Source organism: Trachurus trachurus, assembly GCF_905171665.1.
Source record: "Trachurus trachurus genome assembly, chromosome: 2".
NCBI lineage: Eukaryota > Metazoa > Chordata > Actinopteri > Carangiformes > Carangidae > Trachurus > Trachurus trachurus.
The window spans coordinates 15,240,194-15,265,967 of record NC_139914.1 but is presented as its reverse complement, the minus strand read 5'-3'; the positions used below and the strand labels follow the sequence as shown (position 1 = coordinate 15,265,967).

Genomic DNA, 25,774 nt, shown 5'->3' with positions numbered 1-25,774 from the left:
AGAAGTTAAAAACTTTTCTGGTCCTACCCCCTTCTGCTATTTATATAATACTAATGAAAGAAAAATAGGTTTCCCTCATCAAAGTCATCAAATACACAATCCAACAACTCCACAACGCTCTGGTGGACAAGTTGTGAGCTGCACATTCACCACGCTATGAGATAATAACACAACGTTACCACACAGAGTTGTTTTAGAGGGAAATTCATGTAAAACCACTGATGCACGTTGCCTTCAGGGACAGTTTTTCATCAACAGTCTCTGTATTTCCCTCTAAAACAACTCTGTGTGGTAACGTTGTGTTATTATCTCATAGCGTGGTGAATGTGCAGCTCACAACTTGTCCACCAGAGCGTTGTGGAGTTGTTGGATTTTGTATTTGATGAGTTTGATGATGAGGGAAACCAAGAAATCCCATAATGAGCCTCCGTAGCGTAGCTCTGAGCAGCTCACGGCTCTGCTCCGCCGTTCTAAAAACAGCTTGCACCGACAATTAAAGGTAACGAACCTACTGCTATGACTATAGGGATTATGGCAATGGGCCAATTTGCCAAAATGTTGAACTATCCCTTTAACAATTTATTTGAAGATTTGATCCATAGGAAGACATATTTGTGAGATTAAGAAGTAAAAAAGTGATCAAATTGAAAATAGAGCAGATTTGAGGCAAAAGATTTTTTATTTTTTATTTTACCACTTTTTTCTAGAAGTTTTTTATGTATTTTTTTGTTAATTTTACCACTTTTTCTAGATTTTTAAAAAACTTTTTTTTGAGAAATGTTACGACTTGTTTCTAGAAAACTTTTACATTTTTATTTTTAACATTCTTTACGAGAAATTTTACCTTTTTTTTTCGAGAAAATTTTTACTTTTAATTTTTTTCTTAACTTTTTTTGGAGAATTTTTTTTACCACTTCTTCCTAGAAATGTTTAAACGTTTTTGGAGAAAGTGGACCACTTTTTTCCAGAAGTTTCTCTATGATATTTCCAATAATTCCCGCCATTGGCATTGTTCTTCAGTCTCAGAACAAATATTCGTGTATTTCTGGTGTTTGCTTCTAAATTTGGTCCAATGGGGGATTGATAATCTTTGTGATATCAAAATTTTGCCACATCACTATTCTAAATTTTCTCTTTTCTTCTTCCATTATGTCAAAATGATGTCAAAATTCTTCAGAAGAAATCAGATATGTATTTTGTCCAAGCAGCTGACATCATGTGGTGTGATTGGCTATATCAGGATACAGTACATACATCTTCAGGGGCGGGTAGATCGGGGAACTGCGAGGGTTAATGTGATTGGTCGGCAGGTATAGCATGCGGTGACACAGAGCAAACCAATGAGACCGAGACATGTGAACGTGTTGCACATGTACACAGAAGACACGTCGATGAGAATGCAGCAAAGAAAAACAGAAAAAGCAACTCACACTTTAATCGGAGGGAAATTCTGGTTTTAAATTACACTAACTTTTTAAACTAAACTCAGACTCAGACATAACTTTATGATGTAGGGAGTTAGTTTGCATAATATAGCCTACTGTATATTGTTACTTAATAATTAAAGTTAAAAAATACAGTCTGCCTATTTGGAACTTAAACTTTTTCTTACTACAAACCCCATGTACATATCCCAACATGCTCTTCCAGTGGGTGACGTGTTATTTCAATACCACTGACTCACACACTGTTCTTCATTTGAATTCAATTCCACAAACCCTATAATAGCACTAATTTCATTTTGCCACTAGTCGACATAAACTGCACTATTTTCTCCTGTTTGCTAGTTGGTGAAAAGATTGATTTCTAATTTTTCAATGCAATTTGATGACAGTTAGCCTGTCAAGCTTTAACACATTAAACATATACAATTCAGTGTTTTATATAAAATGTATAAAAAATATTGACTTTAACTGATTTGATTTAAGTTTATTTCCCTACATTTCATGTTTGTCTTCTTTAAGAGTTAGATATCAAAGCGGATGCATCTCTTGTTTGTATGCCAACCCACCTAAGACAAACTAAACTAAGTTAAGCTAAATTAACTAAGATAGGCTAAGCTAATGTAAGATAAGATAAACTAATCTAAGCTAAGCTAATGTAAAACCAGATAAACTAAGTTAAGATAAACTAAACTAAGCTAAGCTAATGTAAGATACGACAAACTAAGGTAAGATAAACTAAGCTAAGCTAAGCTAATGTAAGATACGATAAACTAAGTTAAGATAAACTAAACTAAACTAATCTAAGCTAATGTAATGTAAGATAAGATAAACTAAGTTAAGATAAACTAAACTAAACTAAGCTAAGCTAATGTAAGATACGACAAACTAAGGTAAGATAAGATAAGCTAAGCTAAGCTAATGTAAGATACGATAAACTAAGGTAAGATAAGATAAGATAACCACCTGCTGCCATTAACTCTATATTTAACACTCCGATTTTAGAGAATTATTAATCCTCTCTCTCCTCATTATCACATATGTCATTTGAAATTCAAACCAATTTGTTTGTTTTTTTGTTTTTATTTTATTTTATATAAGTGTGATAAAATGTCCAAATATAACCTACCTATAAAACTCAAACTTTAACTAATGATTTGGGATTTTATATCAAATTTTAAACAGGAATGCCCACATTTGTTAGTTATTAGACTCTTTTCAAGCAAGTTTCATGCTAATGGTTAGTAAAATAATGTTATAATACTTATTTAAAGGGACTCACACGCTGTCCTCTAAGTATTAAAAGCTCGATAGTTAGTGTTATGGCCTGATAGTTGGCAGTATTTTCAGTTAGTAGTGCAGATAAAGAAGTCGTGCCTAGTGAAACTCACACATTGTCTTTTGAAGGGAGTGAACTTTCCCTCCACCTCAACCCAACGCTGGTTGAGTTGGAGCTGCCGCGGCTCCACTAGATTGGCCGCTCCAGCCTCTGAGAGCTGATTGGCTAAGCCCTGCAACTCCTTAAGCTCCTCCTTCTTCTTGTCGAACTCTGAGCCAATTTCCTATTGGACAAAACCAACCAGGTGGGTCAACTTGCTATTGGTTGAAGATGAAGGGGTCGGGGGTTGGGGGGGGGGTTAAAGCACAGAGAGGCATATGGATGTGCTTGAACACACGCACATTTAGTACAGAAAAATAATAAGACACGTTCATTTACTCACTGTCACACACTCCAACATAGACAGCACAGTGGAAACCGATCACAGTCATCAAGTCACACAGAAGAAGTGTTTCCAGGTGACACTGAAAGGACTTTTTCAATGAGACTTTTCAAAATAAAAGCATAGAATAACAAGTAAATCGAAGCAAATTCAGCTTCCCTTTTAAAGTCTGTGTAAAGTGAAACTATATTTGTCTTCTGTGTTGGTCCCATCACAGACAAATGTCTTTTTAACCATCCTGCCAAATTTGAATGCTTGAAATGAAAAATTAATTCAGTTTGTAAAAAAAGTGTGCATCATAGACTGTATGTAAAAAAGTGTTTATGCACACTAAAAAATGTTGGGTTATCTCTGTAACCCAATTTCTGAGTTATTGGTGTTGAGTTAAATTTTTGGATTATTTTTCCAAGAGTGTAACCCATTTTCAGGGTTATAGGGCTATGAATTTAACCCAATTCCTGGGTTGTGCAAGTAATTGGGTTATTTTTCAGTGAGTAACCCATTTGTTGGGTTAAGGGTTGGGTAGTTCTGTGACTTAACCGGCCGCTTCATTTGAAAAAAGCTTTCCGCGCACTACAACATTGGGTCATTTTTAAGTGTTTTATACACGACCCAATAGTTGGGTTAAAAATAACCCAACGTTGTAGTTAGCATAACCCAACTCTTGGGTTGAATATTCAACCCAAAAGTTGGGTCAAAAAGATTAACCCAAGGGTTCGTCCTTATTTGAACCAGCAGTTGGGTTATTTTTTTAACCTAACTGTTTTTAGTGTGTGTGTGCAGTCGCTTCTATATAGTGGTAGAGGCAGGATCATAGCTGGCTGGGAGTTTATCTACATCACTCAGCTTCCTCTTAGTCCCGCCCCCCAAAAAATACAGAGAAATCCTTGTCCTCAAAACAGTGTTACCCTCAAACGCCATAGTTCAGTTCAGTTCTATATAGTCATCAATCATGTTTTCAGCAGCCATATTCTAACTTATTTGATCTGTTTACAATCACATCTCACCTCACATTCACTTTGCACAGACTTTAAGGATTTCACTCACCTGCTGGAAACACTTCTGTTGTGTTGCATCGTGTTCATTTGTGAGAATTGTGACTTGATTTGCAACTCATGTGGGTTCTCAATTTGCAGTGCAATTTGTGTTTTTACTTGTGTTTTCTTGAGTTGCACTGCATTGAGATGTCAGGCCCACAATATATAATGACTGCAGAAGAATTTTTGATTTTTTTTTTTGAGTATTAGGGCCACATTGAGAATACAAAACAAAACACAGACTTTGAGAATAAAGTCATAAATTTACAAGATGAAGTCGTAAATTTACGAGAATAAGTCATACATTTACGAGAATAAAGTCGTACATTTCCTACGAGAAAAAAGTCATAACATTACGAGAATAAAGACGTAAATTTACGCGAATAAAGTCGTAAATTAAAGTCGTAAATTTACGAGAATAAAGTCGTACATTTCCTACGAGAATAAAGTCATAACATTACGAGAATAAAGTCGTAAATTAAAGTCGTAAATTTACGAGAATAAAGTCGTACATTTCCTACGAGAATAAAGTCATAACATTACGAGAATAAAGTCGTAAATTAAAGTCGTAAATTTACGAGAAAAAAGTTGTACATTTCCTACGAGAAAAAAGTCATAACATTACGAGAATAAAGTTGTAAATTGACAAGAATAAAGTCGTAAATTTATGACTTTATTCTAGAAGTTTGTTATATTTTTAATTGTCAATGTGGCCCTGATACTCGGTCGTAGATTACAGTGTTTGTGTAGGAATTAGTACATGTTTTGATCACTGATCTGTGATCAGTTTCCACTGTTTCAGTAAAAAGGGACAAGAAGATTTCACTGTCGGCGTCAGACAAATATACACAAGGAGTTCATGTTGTGCGCTGATATCGGACCGTAGCTGGTTTGTAGCTCAGTTTAAACGACCCATATACAATGAGAAAGTGCTGTAATTAGGAGGCACACACTGCCTTAAGACTTTATTGACATTGAAAAAGCAGAGGAGTATGAAAAGAAGCAGAAAGACAGACAGATGGACAGACAGACAGGAAGTGTGAAATCTCAGTCGCGGCAACGACAGGTGAGTCTGAGGCTACAGCGACAGAGCGACAGACTTCCACTTAGCGAAATGTCATAGTGATCATCTGAAAGTAAAAGACAAACACACACAGTCAGGATGGAGCAGTGACATTGGTTCTTATAGGTCTGGACACCAAAATCTAATAAATTAATATCTTACCCCTTTCTAGAGCTTCATTTAAATACTTGGACATTCAAAATGTCAACCCTGGAACATGATTGGAAGATATTAGAAGATTTTTTTTTTTTTTTTAACTTTTTTTTCTTCATTGTTCATCAGGTAATAATTTTTCCAAAAGATGTTACTTGCCTACGACGGAGTATTAGGGCCACATTGAGAAAAAAAAAAAAAAACACAGACTTCGAGAATAAAGTCATAAATTTACAAGAATAAAGTCGTAAATTTACGACTTTATTCTCAAAGTTTTTTTATGTTTTATTTGTCAATGTGGCCCTAATACTCCATCGTACTTGCCTGATTTTGACAATTTCAATACTGCATTAAATCTTCAATACCAAACAATAAATAGCATTAAATTATTTAATTAAAAAGCCATATGTAGTATGCTAAAGAGAAAAGATGTAGCCTAATGAGCTACTCGATAAAATGTTTTATTCACTTTGAATTTAATTTAAGAATTTAAGTCATTACCAAAAAAATAACAATAATAAAAAAAAAAATTGAAATGAAGATTTTAAGAATTAATTTGAAGATTTAAAAAAATTAACTCATTACCAAAAAAAAAAAAAAAAAAGTCAGATTGAAGTGAGACGTTATATAATTTAGTAATCTCAGGGGTTATAAGAAAATAAGCTTCGCTCCCTGCAGATGCTCACACAAGCTTTATTCTACAGTCAGGACCAGTGGGCCACATTTATGCAACACCAACTGATCTGCAATTTATTCTTTAAATAGAGAAGATGAAAATGTCCTGGAGCAATTATTCACAAAGTTGGAAAAAAGGTTTGAACATCCAACAACGCTTTGTCCAGGAGGAGATGAAAAGAGGTGAGAAACAAAGGAATAAGGAGGATGAGAACAGATTAAAGACAGAAGGAGAGAAGAGCTGGGTGAACATCAAGCTTTGTGTTATTTATGTTTTAATTCCATGGATGTGTGTACACTCTTAGAAAGAAGGGAAACCAATACACCATAGAGATGTTGGTAACACTTTACAATAAGGGTCCCTTAATTAACGTTACTTAGTACATTATTAAGCATTAATATATACACTACTGTGTTAATTAATGCTGATTAATGCATACGATAACACATTACATTATTCAACTTTTAAATGTATTAACTAACCTTGAGTAGTAAACATTAATTAACTGCTTACTAATAGGCTTCATTAATTAATGTGTTTCCTAATCCTAAGTAATACACAATAATGATTGTTAATATGTCTGTAAACAGTTAATTAATGCTTAATAATGTACTAACTAACGTTAATTAAGGGACCCTTATTGTAAAGTGTTACTGAAATGTTTTTTGTAGGACCTCTCGTTAATGGTTCTGGGTGTAATTGTTCATGTTCATGTGACCCGTTCTATCAAAATGAGTCGGATGTCGCTACGTTCTATTTTTAGATAATCAGCTGATAACGTGGAAAACCCATAGAAAATCAAAAAAATGTTTTACTCTAATTTCAAAGCAGTGACATTCAAAATCTCCCAAAGTTTCACAGTCCAGATAATTGAGAAAAGGCACGAAAATGATGATTAAAGTCGACTTGTAACTTAAACCCTCTGAAGATGAGCGTTGCATCGGTGCAAAACATGAAATATCTCCTGAACCGTTCATGATAGAGACGAGCTGTAAACTGCATCTGAACCGCGGGATTCTCCGCTTTCCCACGGTCATTGAATGGTGCCTCTATGACGAGGGGACGGGTACAGAAACAGATGCTAAACCGAGTAGCATCGACGCTAACAGAGCGTAGCATCGACGCTAATTCGAACGTAGCAACGATGCTAAACCGAGTAGCATCGACGCTAACAGAGCATAGCATCGACGCTAACAGAGCGTAGCATCGATGCTAAACCAAACGTAGCAACGATGCTAATTCGAACGTAGCAACGATGCTAAACCGAGTAGCATCGACGCTAACAGAGCATAGCATCGACGCTAACAGAGCGTAGCATCGATGCTAAACCAAACGTAGCAACGATGCTAATTCGAACGTAGCAACGATGCTAAACCGAGTAGCATCGACGCTAACAGAGCATAGCATCGACGCTAACAGAGCGTAGCATCGATGCTAAACCAAACGTAGCAACGATGCTAAACCGAGTAGCATCGACGCTAACAGAGTGTAGCATCGACGCTAACAGAGCATAGCATCGATGCTAAACCGAGTAGCATCGACGCTAACAGAGCGTAACATCGACGCTAACAGAGCGTAGCATTGATGCTAACAGAGTGTAGCATCGATGCTAAACCGAATGTAGCTACGATGCTAAACCGAACGTATCGACGCTAACAGAGCATAGCATCGACGCTAACAGAGCGTAGCATCGATGCTAAACCAAACGTAGCAACGATGCTAATTCGAACGTAGCAACGATGCTAAACCGAGTAGCATCGACGCTAACAGAGCATAGCATCGACGCTAACAGAGCGTAGCATCGATGCTAAACCAAACGTAGCAACGATGCTAATTCGAACGTAGCAACGATGCTAAACCGAGTAGCATCGACGCTAACAGAGCATAGCATCGACGCTAACAGAGCGTAGCATCGATGCTAAACCAAACGTAGCAACGATGCTAATTCGAACGTAGCAACGATGCTAAACCGAGTAGCATCGACGCTAACAGAGCATAGCATCGACGCTAATTCGAACGTAGCAATGATGCTAAACCGAGTAGCATCGACGCTAACAGAGCGTAGCATCGATGCTAAACCGAACGTAGCATCGATGCTAATTCGAAAGTAGCAACGATGCTAAACCGAGTAGCATCGACGCTAACAGAGCATAGCATCGACGCTAACAGAGCGTAGCATCGATGCTAAACCAAACGTAGCAACGATGCTAAACCGAGTAGCATCGACGCTAACAGAGTGTAGCATCGACGCTAACAGAGCATAGCATCGATGCTAAACCGAGTAGCATCGACGCTAACAGAGCGTAACATCGACGCTAACAGAGCGTAGCATTGATGCTAACAGAGTGTAGCATCGATGCTAAACCGAATGTAGCTACGATGCTAAACCGAACGTAGCATCGGCACAACGCTTGCACATGTTTTACAAAATGTCAACAAAACATGACAACTTCTGAAGCGTTCATGATAGAGACGAGCTGTAAACAGCATCTGAATTGTGAGATTCCCTGCTTTCCGAGGGTCATTGAATGGTGTCTCTATGACAACAAGGGACCGTATAGGGAGCGTGTAATCACGTGGTACAGGAACAGATGCCAGAGTCACTGGCAAAAACTTTAACTGCAGTTTTCTCAGGTTTTAGAACGGAATAAGAGAGTAGGAGATCGTAATTCAAATGGCCACATCTAGAAAACCATCAAATGTAGCAATGACTTTGACTAGGGTATAATTTTAAAGCTTATTTTCTAATCTTTCCATTGATACCAAAATCTCAACTTTGGGTCACTGTGACTCATTTTGATGGATCGGGTCACATATGGTTTTACTTAGCACTTGTGTTTCTAAGAGTGTAAGTGCGTGTGGTCACCTTGACCCTCTCGCCCTCGGGCGGGTCGGGCAGCTGGTCCACGCTGCGCTGGATGTCGTCCAGCCAGGCCAGAAGGTCGTGGGACTTCCTCCTGTACTGGTACCACTGGGGGGCCATGGCCCGGGCCTTCCTGTTCCTCTGCAGCCGCAGGTCCTACAAACACACACACACACACACAGACACACACACACACAGACACACACACACACAGACACACACACACACACACACACACACACACACACACACACACACACACACACACACACACACACACACACACATACCATTACACCAACTGAGGTGTCCACACATTCTGTATTGCAGTGGTTCTCAACCTTTTGTACATCAAGGACCCTAAAAACTGACACAAATTAGACCACGGACCCATTGGTCCAAATTTAGAACATTAATTTTATACATTTAAATTAGGGCCAATAGCGTGAATTTTTAACGGCATTTTAACATTTCTAGGAAGAAGTGGTAAAAAAAATTCTCAAAAAAAAGTAAAAAATGTTCTCGATAAAAAGTGGTAAAAATTTCACGTAAAAAATGTTAAAAATAAAAATAAAAAAAGTAAAAAATTTCTAGAAACAAGTGGTAAAATTTCTCAAAAAAAAAAAATCTAGAAAAAGTGTTAAAAAAAATAAAATAAAAAAATTCTAGAAAAAGTGGTAAAAGTAAAAAATAAAAAGAAAATAGAAAAAGCGGTCAAATTAAAAAAATAAAAAATTCTAGAAAAAAGTGGTAAAAGTAAAAAATAATTTTTTTTTTAGAAAAAGTGGTAAAATTTCTAAAAAAAAAAGTTAAAAAAAAAAAAAATCTAGAAAAAAGTGGTAAAATTTTAAGAAAAAATCAGGACCCCCTTCAGATCTCTGAAGGACCCCTGGGGGTCCCCGGACCCCACGATGAGAACCAGTGCTTTATTGTGTGAGTGTGTTGTGTGAGTGTGTTGTGTGAGTGTGTTGTGTGAGTGTGTTGTGTGAGTGTGTTGTGTGAGTGTGTTGTGTGAGTGTGTTGTGTGAGTGTGTTGTGTGAGTGTGTTGTGTGAGTGTGTTGTGTAGTGTGTTGTGTTGTGTGTTGTGGCTTCACCTTGACAGCGTTGTATCTGCTGCTCAGCTGGTCGTGTTTCAGTCTGACTTGTTCCCTCTGGTCCTGGTCTGAGACTCTCTTCTGTAGGTTCTCTCCTCTCAGCAGCAGCTCCTTCACTGCTCCTTCTTCAACGTCCTAAACACACACACACACACACATACACACACACTGTTTATTAACATGTGTGTTATTTAAACAGGAAGTGAAAAGCCTGAGTGTCTGCAGTGTGAGACCTTGTCCTCCTCGAAGTCCTCCTCCTTCAGTTTCTCCCCCTGCTTCACCTCCTCCTCCAGGAGCTGCAGCCACATCTGGGCCTCGCTGTGGTACTGCTGCAGCTCCACGGCCGAGGCTGCAGTCTGCAAACACACACACACATTTACGACTTTATTCTCGTAATGTTATGACTTTTTTCTCATAGGAAATGTGCGACTTTATTCTCGTAAATTTATGACTTTATTCTCGAAGTCTGTTTTTTCTTTTTTTCCTCAATGTGGCCCTAATACTCAACATAAATGAGACACTTAACAAGAAAAAATACAACTCCAATTCCCCAAAAAAAGTTAGAACTGAGCTAATATTCTTCAACATCTGATATCTGATATCTTGTGGACAAAATATGTGTTCATGAGATTTGCAAATTGGATTTGGATTTTACACAGCATCCAGTCTTTTGGGGACTTACAGGTGCAATATTGAATATTGATTTTAAATAAATCTTCAGATTGTATGAATGAACATTGACAGTATTGACAGAGCGTCGTCGTACCAGCCCGGAGGTGATGCGCTGAGCCACGGTGTTGAACCTCTGGTCCAGCTGCTCCATCTTGGGCCCCAGCTGGGCCTTGCAGTTCTCCCCCCGCGTGGTCATGAGCTCCTGGGCTAAACCTCTCACCTCCTCCATCCTCCCTCTCATCATCTCCAGCTCTGCTCGCAGCACCTGGAGGTACCGACACACAACGTCACTCAGAGAGGAAATTAACTTCACATCCACTATCGATATCAATACTCCAGGTTTGCTTTGTCTTATTTATGACCAGGGCCGTTGCTAGGAATTCTGGGCCCCCTTAAAGAATACTAAAGTGGGCCCCTCCCCCTAACTTTTCCACTTTTTTTTCTTAGACTACGTATGTATTATCATTTATTATTTAGCCTTCTTTGTTTTGATGCTAATGCAGCATTACACTGCAAAAACTCAAGTATCTTAGCAAGAATATTTGTCTTATTTCTAGTCAAAATGTCATTTCTAGTCAAAACAAATCTCATTCTACTTAAAATAAGACTCATCATATTAAAAGCAGCTTGTTTTTAGACACTTTTTACTTCTTTCAAGCAGATTTTCACTTGGAATAAGTAGAAAAATCTGATAGTGGAGCAAGTTTTTCTTTCTTATTACAAACACAAAAAACTTGCTTTCACTGGCAGATTTTTCTACTTATTTCAAGTGAAAATTAGTTTGAAACAAGTGAAAATGTTACAGATCTACATATACAGAATCTAAACCTGCGTTATGATCAACAACACATACGTACATATCTACTTTACTGTTTTATAGGACCTTTAAATGAAAACACAACTTCTGCAGCCCTCACATCGAATCTACAGAACAGAATCAGATACAGAAGAACACTCCAACCTTCATCACGGCATCGTTGGGCCCCTGGCTTTCGATCTCATCCATCTTCTTCTCCGCTCCGTCGATCCATTCATTCACTTCCTCTATTTCTCCGTCTAACTTCTGCATCTGCCGCTGGTAGTCCTGAGAGAGGGAGGGAGCGATGGAGGAAGAGAAGAGAATGAGTGAGACAAGTTGTGTTGGGTTATTTTTAGACACTGGTATAATTTTAGTACTGATGAAGGAAGAGAGGAATAAATATAGTATCAGAAAGTCTTTTTTTAAATGTCTGACCAGAAGCAGGTTGAGCCATTCCTCTGCTCTGGATGTGACAGCGATCCAGTTGCAGTGCAGCAGGCTGACTTTGTCGTCCACGAGGCCCCCGTGGCCCCGCAGCACGGCCTTCAGGGCCTCGGCCAGGTCCACCACGGCCTGCAGCTGCGGCTGCCGCTTCTCCGTTTCCCCGTGGACCGACTGGGAAAACAAAACCACATGGGTCAAAGACCACAGAGGGAAAAGATGACAGAGGTCAAAGACCACAGAGGTTAAAGACCACAGAGGGAAGAGCAGGGAAGTGGAATGTGTGAAAACCATTGGAATAGATATAAAAAAATATCAGTCTATGTTAGGGGTGTGACGAGATCTCCCATGAGATCTCGCGAGATTAAACTCAACGATATTTCTCGTCGCATGTGCCGTCAAAACGGTGGAATTTATGCAAATGTATGCAAATGTATGCAAATCTGCTCATGTTAACAAAGAATTTCAAAAAACTTGTAATACATTTTTTGTTTGTCTTAATGTAAGTAATCAACTCAGTAATTTTCATGGAGATATCTAAAGGTTAAAAATGTTACCCTATTCAAAAATAATGAATAGGCGTATGAATGGGATATGTTTGGGTGTTTTTCTAAACTTTCCCCTGATGGGATTCTTCTGGGCTTTTTTTCCCTCACTCAGGACATGTTCAGGATACAAAACCAGTTGAGTTTGATTCTGTTGCAGTTTGTTCAACCTTTTCTCCTAAAATGACTGGACTCTTTGTGTAACCGGTCTCACCTGCGCCCACGCCACCTCGGCCTCCAGGTCGCTGGGCATCCCGTCCACGGCCGAGCGCCGCGTCAGCTCGGCGTCGGTGGCCGCCAGCCACTCCGTCAGCCCGTTCAGCTCCTTACGCAGCTTCCTCGACAGCTTCAGACTCTTCTCCAGCTCCAGTTTGCTCTCTGTCACCTGGAAATACACAACACACACAATACACACATGCTGTAAACCTCTCAATCTGGGGTTTACCTGCACACTAAAAACAGCTGGGTTAAAAAATAACCCAATTTTAACCCAACTGCTGGTTCAAATAAGGACGAACCCCTTTTTTGGGTTATTTAACCCAACGGGTTGGGTTAATCTTTTTGACCCAACTTTTGGGTTGAATATTCAACCCAAAAGTTGGGTTATGCTAACTACAACGTTGGGTTATTTTTAACCCAACTATTGCACTGCAAAAACTCTACATCTTATCAAGAATATTTGTCTTATTTCTTATCAAAATGTCTCATTTCTAGTCAAAACTAATCTCTTTCCACTTAAACTAAGACTCATCACCTAAAAATTAACTTGTTTTTAGATCATTTTCACTTGTTTCAAACTAAATAAGTAGAAAAATCTGCCAGTGAAAGCAGGTTTTTTGTGCTTGTAATAAGAAAAGAAAAACTTGCTCCACTATCAGATTTTTTTTAAAGTGAAAATCTGCTTGAAAGAAGTAAAAAGTGTCTAAAAACAAGCTACTTTTTAATGTGATGAGTCTTATTTTAAGTAGAATGAGATTTGTTTTGACTAGAAATAAGACAAATATTCTTGGTAAGATTTTGAGTTTTTGCAGTGTGGGTCGTGTATAAAGCACTTGCTCGACCCAATAGTTGGGTTAAAAATAACCCAATGTTGTAGTGCGCGGACAGCATTTTTCAAATGAACCGGCCGGTTAAGTCACAGAACTACCCAACCCAACCCAACAAATGGGTTACTCACTGAAAAATAACCCAATTACTTGAACAACCCAGGAATTGGGTTAAATTCATAGCCCTATAACCCTGAAAATGGGTTACACTCTGGAAAAATAACCCAAAAATTTAACTCAACACCAATAACTCAGAAATTGGGTTATAGAGATGACCAAACATTTTTTAGTGTGTTGTGTGTTGTTACCTGTGCTCCCAGCTGGTTGTAGAGCAGCTTGAGTTGGGTTACAGAGATGACCCAGCATGTTTTAGTGTGTGGTGTTGTTACCTGTGCTCCCAGCTGGTTGTAGAGCAGCTTGAGTTGGGTTACAGAGATGACCCAACATGTTTTAGTGTGTGGTGTTGTTACCTGTGCTCCCAGCTGGTTGTAGAGCAGCTTGAGTTGGGTTACAGAGATAACCCAACATGTTTTAGTGTGTGGTGTTGTTACCTGTGCTCCCAGCTGGTTGTAGAGCAGCTTGAGTTGGGTTACAGAGATGACCCAACATGTTTTAGTGTGTGGTGTTGTTACCTGTGCTCCCAGCTGGTTGTAGAGCAGCTTGAGTTGGGTTACAGAGATGACCCAGCATGTTTTAGTGTGTTGTGTTGTTACCTGTGCTCCCAGCTGGTTGTAGAGCAGCTTGAGTTGGGTTACAGAGATAACCCAACATGTTTTAGTGTGTGGTGTTGTTACCTGTGCTCCCAGCTGGTTGTAGAGCAGCTTGAGTTGGGTTACAGAGATGACCCAGCATGTTTTAGTGTGTGGTGTTGTCACCTGTGCTCCCAGCTGGTTGTAGAGCAGCTTGAGTTGGGTTACAGAGATGACCCAGCATGTTTTAGTGTGTGTTGTGTCACCTGTGCTCCCAGCTGGTTGTAGAGCAGCTTGAGTTGGGTTACAGAGATGACCCAGCATGTTTTAGTGTGTGTTGTGTCACCTGTGCTCCCAGCTGGTTGTAGAGCAGCTTGAGTTGGGTTACAGAGATGACCCAGCATGTTTCAGTGTGTGGTGTTTTGTTGTTACCTGTGCTCCCAGCTGGTTGTAGAGCAGCTTGAGTTGGGTTACAGAGATGACCCAGCATGTTTCAGTGTGTGGTGTTTTGTTGTTACCTGTGCTCCCAGCTGGTTGTAGAGCAGCTTGAGCGCCGTCACTCTGTCGTCCAGCTCTTTGGGCTGCTCAGTCTGCTGCTTCTGGACGATCTGCCTCCCCGTCTTTATCACCGTCTCCACCTCCCCTTTCACTTCACTCAGCGACTTATACAGTTTCTACACACACACACACACACACACACACACACACACACACACACACACACAGGTCAGGAGATTAATATAACATCCATCCATCTATAAATCATCACCCTGCAGAGATGGACGCTGGGTCGGTCGAGGGGCCGTGACTGCTTCTTGCCTTCCATATACAAGAAAATCTGATTGTTGCTTTGCATCCCATAATTTCCTTTTTTCTTTTTCTTTTATATAGATACTATTTGTTTGTTTTAGAGGGAAATTCATGCAAAACCGCTGATGCACGTTGCCTTCAGGGACAGTTTTTCATCAACAGTCTCTGTATTTCCCTCTAAAACAACTCTGTCTGGTAACGTTGTGTTATTATCTCATAGCGTGGTGAATGTGCAGCTCACAACTTGTCCACCAGAGCGTTGTGGAGTTGTTGGATTGTGTATTTGATGAGTTTGATGATGAGGGAAACCAAGAAATCCCATAATGAGCCTCCGTAGCGTAGCTCTGAGCAGCTCACGGCTCTGCTCCGCCGTTCTAAAAACAGCTTGCACCGACAATTAAAGGTAACAAACCTACTGCTATGACTATAGGGATTATGGTAATGGGACAATTTGACAAAATGTTGAACTATCCCTTTAAATTAAAACACAAACAAGAGGATTTTCAAATAAAACACTTCATGTGTGCTACATCAGTCCATCAGCAGTTAGTTACCCACCATGCACTGCTCCAGCTGCGACTGCACCACGTCCTGCTCCACGCTGCGGATGCCCAGCACCCCGACCTGACCTTTGACCCCGGCCAGCGAGCGCTCGCACTCGGCCAGCCGAGCGTCGAAGTTGGCCGGCTTCTGGAAGAGTCGGAACTTCGTCCACACGTTCGTCAGCATTTTCTGGAAACACGTGAAAAATAATATCGTCTTAGAATCTGTCACATGAAAACCAGATGTTTGTTTTTTTTGCTTTACATTAAAGGGACAGTATCATTTTTTTAAAGTGTGGTTGTATGATCTCCAAATAGCCCCTAAGTACTTTAAAGCAGAAGTGAGTGATATATTTGTGTTAATATAAGTCTTAAATAGTTATATCTTCCGACAGCAATCACTTCTATAGAGTGTTTGGTCTGAAACACGGGTCTGTCAGTCACTCTGCTCTGCTCTGAGCCGAAGAGAAAACATTTATCGTATCCTACAGTTTTTATCCAATGAGGAGAGAGAACGGCATGCAGGGCTGTGTGTGCAGCCAAGGAACGCCGTGAATGTGGCGACATAGCGACGAGGACTGTTATGGTGCGTTCAAGGAAACTCGTATTTTTCCGACCGTGAAGTGGTACCAGTTCGATCTGGTACGAGTTCACGGGTCAGAAGTTACGAGTGGCCGTTATAGTGACTTTCACCGGTAAAACAGGTCGGAGAAACACGAGTGGGTTGCCTGGAACGCTACAAAGTCGTAAGTTGTGACTTGAAGCTGTAATTTACGATTTCAAAAGCCTGCCTGGAACGCAGCATTAGCCAAAACGACCGGACCACTTACTTCTGCTTTAATTGCAGTAGAAGACTCTCTGCACTCCTCCCGTTAGCAACGCCAGCCCATAATAGCCCTTCTATTATAAAAATACACAGTTCCATTGTTCACTATAATATAATTTTTTCCAGCCCTTCAAAGTTCAGGAAAAACACAGTTTTTATTTGGACCGAACCAACTGCTGATCGGTGGGCGCTAACCCTGGGCGGAGGGATACGTGAGTTGGTTAGGTCCAAATAAAAACTGTGTTTTTCCTGCACTTTGAAGGGCTGGAAAAAATTATATTATAGTGAACAATGGAACTGTGTGTTTTTTTTCAGGTAAAACCTCTTTTAGGCCGTGAAAATAGGCCGTTTCTTTGGGTCTGTTCACAACACTGTATGTTGTAAATCTCTGGGCAGGGCTATTATGGGCTGGCGTTGCTAACGGGAGGAGTGCAGAGAGTCTTCTACTGCAATTAAAGTACTTAGGGGCTATTTGGAGATCATACAACCCCACTTTAAAAAAATGATACTATCCCTTTAACTAAAAGTAAAGTAAACCCAGACCTGAGTTTGGTCGATCTGTCCCATCATCCTCTGGGACGAGTCCTTGTCCTGGTTCTTCTTCCTCAGGTCGTCCAGCGTAGCGTCATGGCCGCTCAGCTCAGCCTGGATCTTCTGTTACACACAAACACACAAACACATAGAAACACACATCTGAACCCTCTGTTTCCTTCCTCCTTCCTTCCTTCACTTCATCCTTACTTCTTCCTTCCTTTTTGACTCAATTGACCCAATCTGTTCCCTCCATCCTTCTATCTTTCCTTCCTTTTCCCTCCCTTCTTTCCTCCCATCTTTCCTTCCTTCCTTCCTTCCTTCCTTCCTTCCTTCCTTCCTTCCTTCCTTCCTTCCTTCCTTCCTTCCTTCCTTCCTTCCTTCCTTCCTTCCTTCCTTCCTTCCCTTCATCCTTCCTTCCTTGCCCCAGGAGGACGACAGGAGGGTTAAAATGGCTTTAGAGTGTAATTCCCTGTTCCGACCACAAGGGGGCAGTAGAGATCAGGGAGAGAGGAACTGGAACGCTTTAATGAGGAACAACCCCTAAAACACACACACACACACACACACACACACACACACACACACACACACACACACACACACACACACAGCTGTAATCCAATCACTCCCTCATCCTCCTCCATGTGTGTGTGTAGAAATGTCATCCTTGGTACAGGTGGTCTGAAGTGCACGTGGAGGTAATCTCTCTCTGTGTGTGTGTGTGTGTGTGTGTGTGTGTGTGTGTGTGTGTGTGTGTGTGTGTGTGTGTGTGTGTGTGTGTGTGTGAGTGTGTGTGTTGCTGTCCTGTCCAAAGCAGCTGCAGACTTAATTGGAACCAAATACAGAAATAGACCATTTGCCAGTCGGTCCCTCTTGGGTCCCTTTGCATGTGTACACACACTCTCTCACACACACACACACACACACACACACACACACACACACACACACACACACACACACACACACACACACTGGGTGAGCTGTAGTCTGTAATAATTTTTGTGAAATTAGGAAGGAAGTGCATGTTGGAACTCACCACATCACTTTCAAACACAGATTTTGACAAAAAAGAAACATGCAATGAAATCAGAAGAAAACCATCTGGCTCGGTCTGAATATCTATTATCAGGAAATATAAAACGTAAAGGTGAAATCCTGCGATCTGATTGGTTGTTAACCGTGGTATAATGAGCATATACCACGGCTACTATTCTACAGCCTTATCACAGCGTAGGCTATCACTCCGCCTCAGGCACGTAGGACTGGTATGAATGGAAGTTGTTGTCATGTATCCATGACAACGGACTGTTGCAGTCCGTTGTCATGTATCCATGACAACGGACTGTTGCAGTCCGTAGCAACAGACAGTCGATGCACTGCAAAAACTCAAATTCTTTCCAAGAATATTTGTCTTATTTCTTTTCAAAATGTCTCATTTCTAGTCAAAGCTAATCTCTTTGCACTTAAATAAGACTCATCACCTAAAAATTAACTTGTTTTTACTTGTTTCAAACTAATTTTCACTTGAAATAAGTAGAAAAATCTGCCAGTGAAAGCAAGTTTTTTGTGTTTGTAATAAGAAAGAAAAACTTGCTCCACTATCAGATTTTTCTACTTATTCCAAGTGAAAATCTGCTTGAAAGAAGTAAAAAGTGTCTAAAAACAAACTGCTTTTAATATGATGAGTCTTATTTTAAGTAGAATGAGATTTGTTTTCACTAGAAAATTCATTTTGACTAGAAATAAGACAAATGTTCTTGGTAAGATTTTGAGTTTTTACAGTGTGTTTTTAGGATGTTAAAAATGTAGTAAAGTAGTGTAATTGACATGTTGAAGGTGAACTTTGACCTCCAGAGGGTTAACAATGGTAGAGGGGACTGAGCAGTGACAGAGCTACTTGGAGCTAACGTCTGGACAGCTGGGAACAGATTTTTATTCTGCTTCAATAAAACTACATGTCCTCTTTCATATTGTCATTATTGGTAACCGTTTTATAAAAGCTATATATCCCTCCAGTCCTCCAGGTGGTCTATGCTCATTCTACCACTCTGAGGGGGAACAACGCCCCTTAGAGTGGTAGAATGAGCAGAGATATACATATGTTGCTTAAATATCTGGTGAGAAAGTTGAGAATGGACAGAAACTGTGAACTCTGCGCGGTGGTTTCATGGTTTGGAGGCCGTAGCTACCTGAGCCTCCTGTGGGATCTGCAGCGCGTCGATGTGGTCGGTCAGGTAGGCGCTGAGGTGGCGGTCCGTGTTGGCCAGCGAGTCCTGGATCTGCCTCAGCGTCTTGTCGTTCTCCTGAGCAGACTGGACGCTCTTCTCCAGCTCGGTCCGCCGGAGCGCCGCCTGCAGGGCGACAGGAAACACATGAACACCACGTTAACGTGTTAAAATCATCATTCATTCTTCCAAAGGTAAAACCGTTTGCCCACCCTTGCAGTGCACCAGTATACAAAAATGGAGCTCCAACTTTCTGACTTTACGTCACGACAACATCAAAACATGGCGGCCCTCGTCTTAAACAGTTGGAATTAAAACATTTGTTGAGGCTTTAATGCATATTTTTGTGTATTATTGCAGTATATGAAATACGTATATTAATCTGTAATTGTTGTATGGTGTGAAATTGTAAATTGTGGTCCTCATATGTGACAGAAATAACGTTTAACCGTTTTCTAGGCTCCTCTTCATTTGCCTCCAAAATAAACATCATTTAATTTAATTTCCGAGTTGGGAATCCCGACTTGTTTGAACGCAGCACGAGTCTGAGCTTTTTTAACTCGTTTGTGGATTGCAGCGTTTACTCCCTCACAGCATTTATACTTGAACCTCATTTAAAGCTTCTACAAAGAACTTCCATCTTGTGTTGATTGTGGCGCCCCCCTGTGGACAAAAGTGGCAGTGCATTGCCAGAATGAAGACTGCATTTCCCATGAGCTCTACCGCGTATTGCCGTGAAGACGCTTATCTGGCTTGCGCATGCCGTAAATTGTTTCATCCGGTGGACCGACCGCTGTCTCGCGAAGGTTTAGAGTTACACTGTTAACAAATTAGCTTATTTTCCCGCTGACGGCCTCATTTGCTGGTGTAGGTCAGACTTTTGCATATCCAGTTTAAAGTTTGTTGTAGCTGCTTTAATTACTAATTTAATGCTTTCATTTACTTTTAAAGGGGGAAACAAGCCCATGATGCTAACAAGCCCATGATGCTAACAAGCCCGCTAACTGCTCGCAAGCTGTCAGTTTTCAGGCTTGTTAGCAAGAAAACTTACTCTGTATCTTCTACAGACACAGCTCTACTATCGGCTCTAATTTGTACTCTGACACTGTAGAGTGTCAGAGTTAAAAGTTTGTTGTAGCTGCTTTAATTACTAATTTAATGCTTTAATTTACTTTTAAAGGGGGAAACAAGCCCATGATGCTAACAAGCCCGCTAACTGCTCGCTAGCTGTCAGTGTTCAGGCTTGTTAGCATGTTTGCTCAGAGGGAAAAGAAAGCTTTACTCTGTATCTTCTACAGACACAGTTCTACTATCAGCTCTAATTTGTACTCTGACACTGTAGAGTCATTAAAAGTCGATGAAGCAACACAGCTAATGAGCTCTATCCATCGTGGACTTCACTGCACCGCCAGAACAAAGCCGCCGGTCAAAATTAACTACTGCTAAATGCTAAATCCAGCTTCAAAAACGTTGCTACATTTAAATCTAATAGCTGCTCGCACAAACACACACACACAAAGAACTACATGCACACAGACACACACACTCTCTCTTGTGTACCCTTTTGACAGATAACATCGGGGATTTCTCTCTCATCTTGTCCCTGTCGGACCGACAACATCAACGCCGACAAACGCCAACAAACTGTTGATCTTCCAGAAGTCTGAGCAGTTTGAGTTTCCTCTCCTCCTCTTCCTCAGCGACTGGCTGTGAGATTAACTAGTGAACGCAGCAGTTGCATCATAAACCTGTGAGAGGGAAGCCTATAGAAGCCTATATCTGGTTACAGGTAAGCGTGCTAATCCCATACAGAGGGATAATGACTAAGTATAGCTCTGAGCCGGGCTAACCCCACTGTCACACACACTGTTTCCAATTTACCAGCGGGTTTTTTATGCTTTCCCACTCCCATGTCTTAGTTTATAATGTATGAAATGAGAGCTAAAGTGAGATTAAATATTTAGACAACACTGATAACAACCTTCCCTATGGCGATGTACTCTATTTCCGCAGCAATTGTCGCCTCATGAATACATATTCTCATTTAACACTCCCCGTTATTACTTATTTCTCACACACGCTGGGTGTGATTGTGAACCGGAGAGATAGCGGATCGCTTTTCGCTTAACTGCTTTTTGTGTTTGGAAAAAAACGCCGTCGGGCAAAGAAAGCGCACAACATTTCCTCTTTATTAGTTTTCAGCCGTTACAAGAAGCTGAAATTAAAATGGAACAAGTCCGTCTGATTTGAAGAAGTACAGATGGTGATGTGGAACTTTTTTTCTTTTTCTTTTGCATGCGTAGGCTGGATTCACTTCAACATGAGCTTTAAAATGGGACACTGCTATTAAGAAATGATGCACAAACTGTCATTTGTCCGAATCCTTCCACAAAGGAAGTGTTGGCTTTAAGCTTCTGATAATGTACGGTATATTTCTTTATATTAAAGAGTTTCCATGGCGAAGGGAATTGGTCTGGTTTGCTGGTTCAGTTCTAACTACCGAAGGTATTTGTAAAGTATAAGCAGAACTCTGACTCATTTAATGACATTTGCATTCGATTAAAAACCAAATGAAAACTCTTTATACTCAAATTATAATAAATTGAAACTAATATAAATGAGTTTCAGAATCAGGGCTAGAAAGTTCATTCACTGTTGCTTGGGAACACCATCAGATATACTCCAGGATTGACGCAGTTTTATATAATTATCCCATTCTTATATGGTGATATGACTCTTGGCAACACAGACGAGTCTGAAGGTTTAAGACTGAATCTGTGAACGCTCACAAGAAAATCTGGGCCAAATTAATACCAATCAAGGTTTTTGTCTTTGGTTTGTTATTTTTTGGTGTTTTTCAGAATGCGTCTTTTCCATTGGTGTGTTAATGTTTTACGTGTAATGTTACGGGATATGGGCAACGCTCTTATTATATATTTTATATCTTATTATTATTATTATATGACATATCTTATTATATATGTAACTGACTTGTGATGCAATGGCTTGTTTGTTTTCATTCTGGCTGTCAAGGCTTTTATGGCGCTGTTGCTGAGTCCAAGACAAAATTTCCCTAAGGGTGAAAAAAAAGTATTGTGTCGTGATTGGGAATATTTAGTATTAATATTTGAAAATAACATATTTGTTTTCTGTTCTTATCCTATTTTAGCCTTATTTCAATATGCTAATTTATTTTTCAAATTGTCTAATTTTGCTAAATAATTCTATTTGTCTATTGTTGGTAAAAAAAAAATAAAAAAAATCTATATATACATGTATAGAGACCACTACCAAAATGATCAGTTTCTCTGGTTTTACTATTTATAGGTATGTGTTTGAGTAAAATTCAATTTTTTTTGTTTTGTTTTATTCTATCAACTACCGACAACATTTCTCCAAAAATTGAAAAAAAAAAAAATTGTAATTTAGAGCTTTATTGGCTAATGAAATAAAAATATCAAGTCTTTTCAGACCTTGAATAATAATAATAATGCAAAAAAATATATATATATACTTGTCAAATGTATAAAAGGTTCAAGGTTCATTTACTGTCGTTCTAAACATGCGTTCACATGTAGAAAGCAAAATGCGTTCACATGTTGAAAGTGAAAGTACCAAAAAAACTAGTGAATAAAAAGTCAACATAATGTGCATAAAATAAAATAACAGTTACATTTTTAAAGAACTGACTCATTTTCTACAGTTTCTATAATAAACTTGACAAAGCCCCCCCCCCCCCCCCCCCCCCCCCTTAACACCCACTGGCCTGTGGGTCATGTTGCTTCTAATGAATGATCCTGGCCGGACCAGTGGGATTAACTCAATCATTTGTAATAATTCCTAAAGGAAATATCCAGTTTTCATCTGCAGCCGCTGCAAATGTTGTTGAGGTCTGATAGTCTTGTCCAGGGCCGTTGCTAAGAATTCTGGGCCCCCTTAAAGAATACTAAAGTGGGCCCCTGACTTTTCCAGTTTTTTTTTTTCTTAGACTACGTATGTATTATCATTTATTATTTAGCCTACTTTGTTTTGATGCTAATGCAGCATTACACTGCAAAAACTCAAGTATCTTAGCAAGAATATTTGTCTTATTTCTAGTCAAAATGTCATTTCTAGTCAAAACAAATCTCATTCTACTTAAAATAAGACTCATAACATTAAAAGTAGCTTCTTTTTAGACAATTTTTACTTCTTTCAAACATATTTTCACTTGGAATAAGTAGAAAAAATCTGATAATGGAACAAGTTTTTCTTCCTTATTACAAGCACAAAAAACATGTTTTCACTGGCAGATTTTTCTACTTATTTCAAGTGAAAATTTGTTTGAAACAAGTGAAAATTATCTAAAAACAAGTTAATTTTTAGGTTATGTGTCTTATTTTAAGTGGAAAGAGTTTAGTTTTGACTAGAAATGAGACATTTGGACAAGAAATAAGACAAATATTCTTGGAAAGATGTAGAGTTTTTACAGTGTACTATCTTTCTCCTCTGTACAACGGCCCTGGTCTCGTCCACAGATACTCACACACGCTCTCTTCCTGTCTCTGAGCTCTGTGTCTTCTTCGTAGATGACGTACAAACACGGCTCGGACCTGCCCGCTCGCACCTGACACGCGTGCATGCTGACACACAAACACACAAACACACACACACACACACACACCAATACACTTCTGTATCGCTTTTAAAAAAACGCACAAAAAAAGTCACCGAAAAGTCTGAAACAAAAAAAGGTGACTCTTTCTCTCACAAACACACACACACACAGACACACACTCTCACTGTCTGATGGGTGGACAAACAAAGGGAGCTTATCAGGCTGCAAGGAGAACATTAATCTGGCTCTATTGTGAGGGAGGATCAACGCTGAGGGCAATGAGAGAGTGTGTGTGTGTGTCTGTGTGTGTGTAATCTGTGAGATCTGTGAGGATCACCTCGGGAGGCTGAGAATATATCGCTGCCATTGATGACGGCTGATGATGGCTCAAAGGGAGGGAAGAGGAGGCCGTGGGAAGTGGGAGGAGAAGGAGTGAGGACGGAAAAGGGAAAAATAAAGGTCGATGGAAAAGGTGAAGAGGAACGGGTGGTGAAGATGAGAGAAGATCTCACCTCATTTAGTTAATTTTTAAGCTACATTGTGTAGGAATTCCTCCATCTAGCGTTGTGGTTGTATATCACAAGCAGCTCAATGGTATTTTTCATGCTGCATTCACCTGAAATTGGGCGGACGGCAGACGGACGACAGCCGCTGCACGTAACGGCATAAACAGGCCTCTATGTAAACAAGTGGTCCGTCAGCACCAGGCAAAACAATATGTTGTTACTAGGCCTGGGACGATAATACATTTTGCTGGACGATATATTGTCCCACAAATTATTGACGATAAACGATATTATTGACACATTTTTTTTTAGAACAAATTAACCACTATTATAATAATAATATTTCATAATAATGCAAGTAGACCCTTTTAAATGCGATAAACTTTTATTTCTCATGAGTATTTTTTTAACCATTGTAATTGGAATGACAAGAACTTATATAGCTACTATCCTAAATAAATAAAATAAAAAATAATAATAAGCAGTGCAGTGCAGCTCTTCTGTCCAATAACGTTACACACCTGGAGCTCCACTTTTCATTCAAACAAACTAATGTGACTTCCACAGATGTAAGATTTCATCAATGAGACTAGGATGGTGTCTATCTGTTGGTCATGGACTCAGGAGTGAGGCAAGACACGAAAAAAAAAAGTTGGCGTATCCCTTTAAATGTCAACAGAGTATGCACCTGCCAGGAAGTAAATGTTTTCTTAATGGGGAGCGACCAGTGTCTTTGCACAAATGAACTGAAGTGCAAGAGACTGGTTAGGATCAGAAGCCTTAATCACCTCTGTGAGCTGAAGGCCAAATACTTCACAATCTGTACACAGAGGCGGTCCTGGCTAGTTTTACGCCCTGGGCGAAACCATCCCTTGGTGTCCCCCCCCCAAAAAAAAACAAAAAACTCACCAACGAACAAACACAGGAATATATTATAATCAGTGTTGGGGGGGTTTCTTTTAAAATGTATTCCCCTACAGATTACTGATTACATGTCCCAAAATCTGTAATCTGTAATGCATTTCGATTACTCAAGTAAAGTAATACTAGTACTTTCTGGATTACTTTTAGTTTATTTCAAAATCACCTGCCTGAGCGCCTTTAACACTGAATTTGATCTTACACATGATCTTATAGGCTACCATGGTTCCTTTAAATTAAACCATCAATAAATGTGTTGTCAAACCACAGTTTAATTTGTTATTGATCATCCAGCCATATTTAAATGATTTTTTAAAATAGCCAATCACATAAAATTATAGGCTTAGGCTATATTGAAACTGAGCAGCTTGAACCTCTAAAAAAAAATCACAATTTAAAATAGTTTTTGTTTGTGAGTGTAGGGCCAGCAACATGATGATATTTTGAATATAAAGTAATGACAGGAACCACTGTTCCATCTGTAGGCTAAACTAAAAATGTGCTTGAACTCACGTCTCTGCTGAAGTCGGTGTGGTTTTGGAAACAGCGTGACGTTGCTCATTACAAA

At 39.6% G+C, this 25,774-nt stretch overlaps 1 protein-coding gene across 1 annotated transcript in view; it reads right to left on the bottom strand.

Annotated features, from left to right (window-relative positions):
* The window catches only part of LOC310999082 (dystrophin-like), a gene marked incomplete at its 3' end in the record, with an annotated part of 346,130 nt that overhangs the window by 40,541 nt on the left and 279,815 nt on the right, over window positions 1–25,774 (bottom strand). Inside the window, exons 34-45 of the mRNA XM_083989398.1 lie at window positions 19,147–19,308; window positions 16,964–17,074; window positions 15,611–15,784; window positions 14,761–14,916; window positions 12,722–12,892; window positions 11,957–12,136; window positions 11,684–11,806; window positions 10,817–10,987; window positions 10,284–10,406; window positions 10,051–10,185; window positions 8,959–9,111; window positions 2,834–3,004 (exon numbers count right to left, since the gene is read on the bottom strand). Coding sequence (XP_083845524.1) covers window positions 2,834–3,004; window positions 8,959–9,111; window positions 10,051–10,185; window positions 10,284–10,406; window positions 10,817–10,987; window positions 11,684–11,806; window positions 11,957–12,136; window positions 12,722–12,892; window positions 14,761–14,916; window positions 15,611–15,784; window positions 16,964–17,074; window positions 19,147–19,308 — 1,830 coding nt within the window. The remainder of the gene's footprint in view (window positions 1–2,833; window positions 3,005–8,958; window positions 9,112–10,050; window positions 10,186–10,283; window positions 10,407–10,816; window positions 10,988–11,683; window positions 11,807–11,956; window positions 12,137–12,721; window positions 12,893–14,760; window positions 14,917–15,610; window positions 15,785–16,963; window positions 17,075–19,146; window positions 19,309–25,774) is intronic.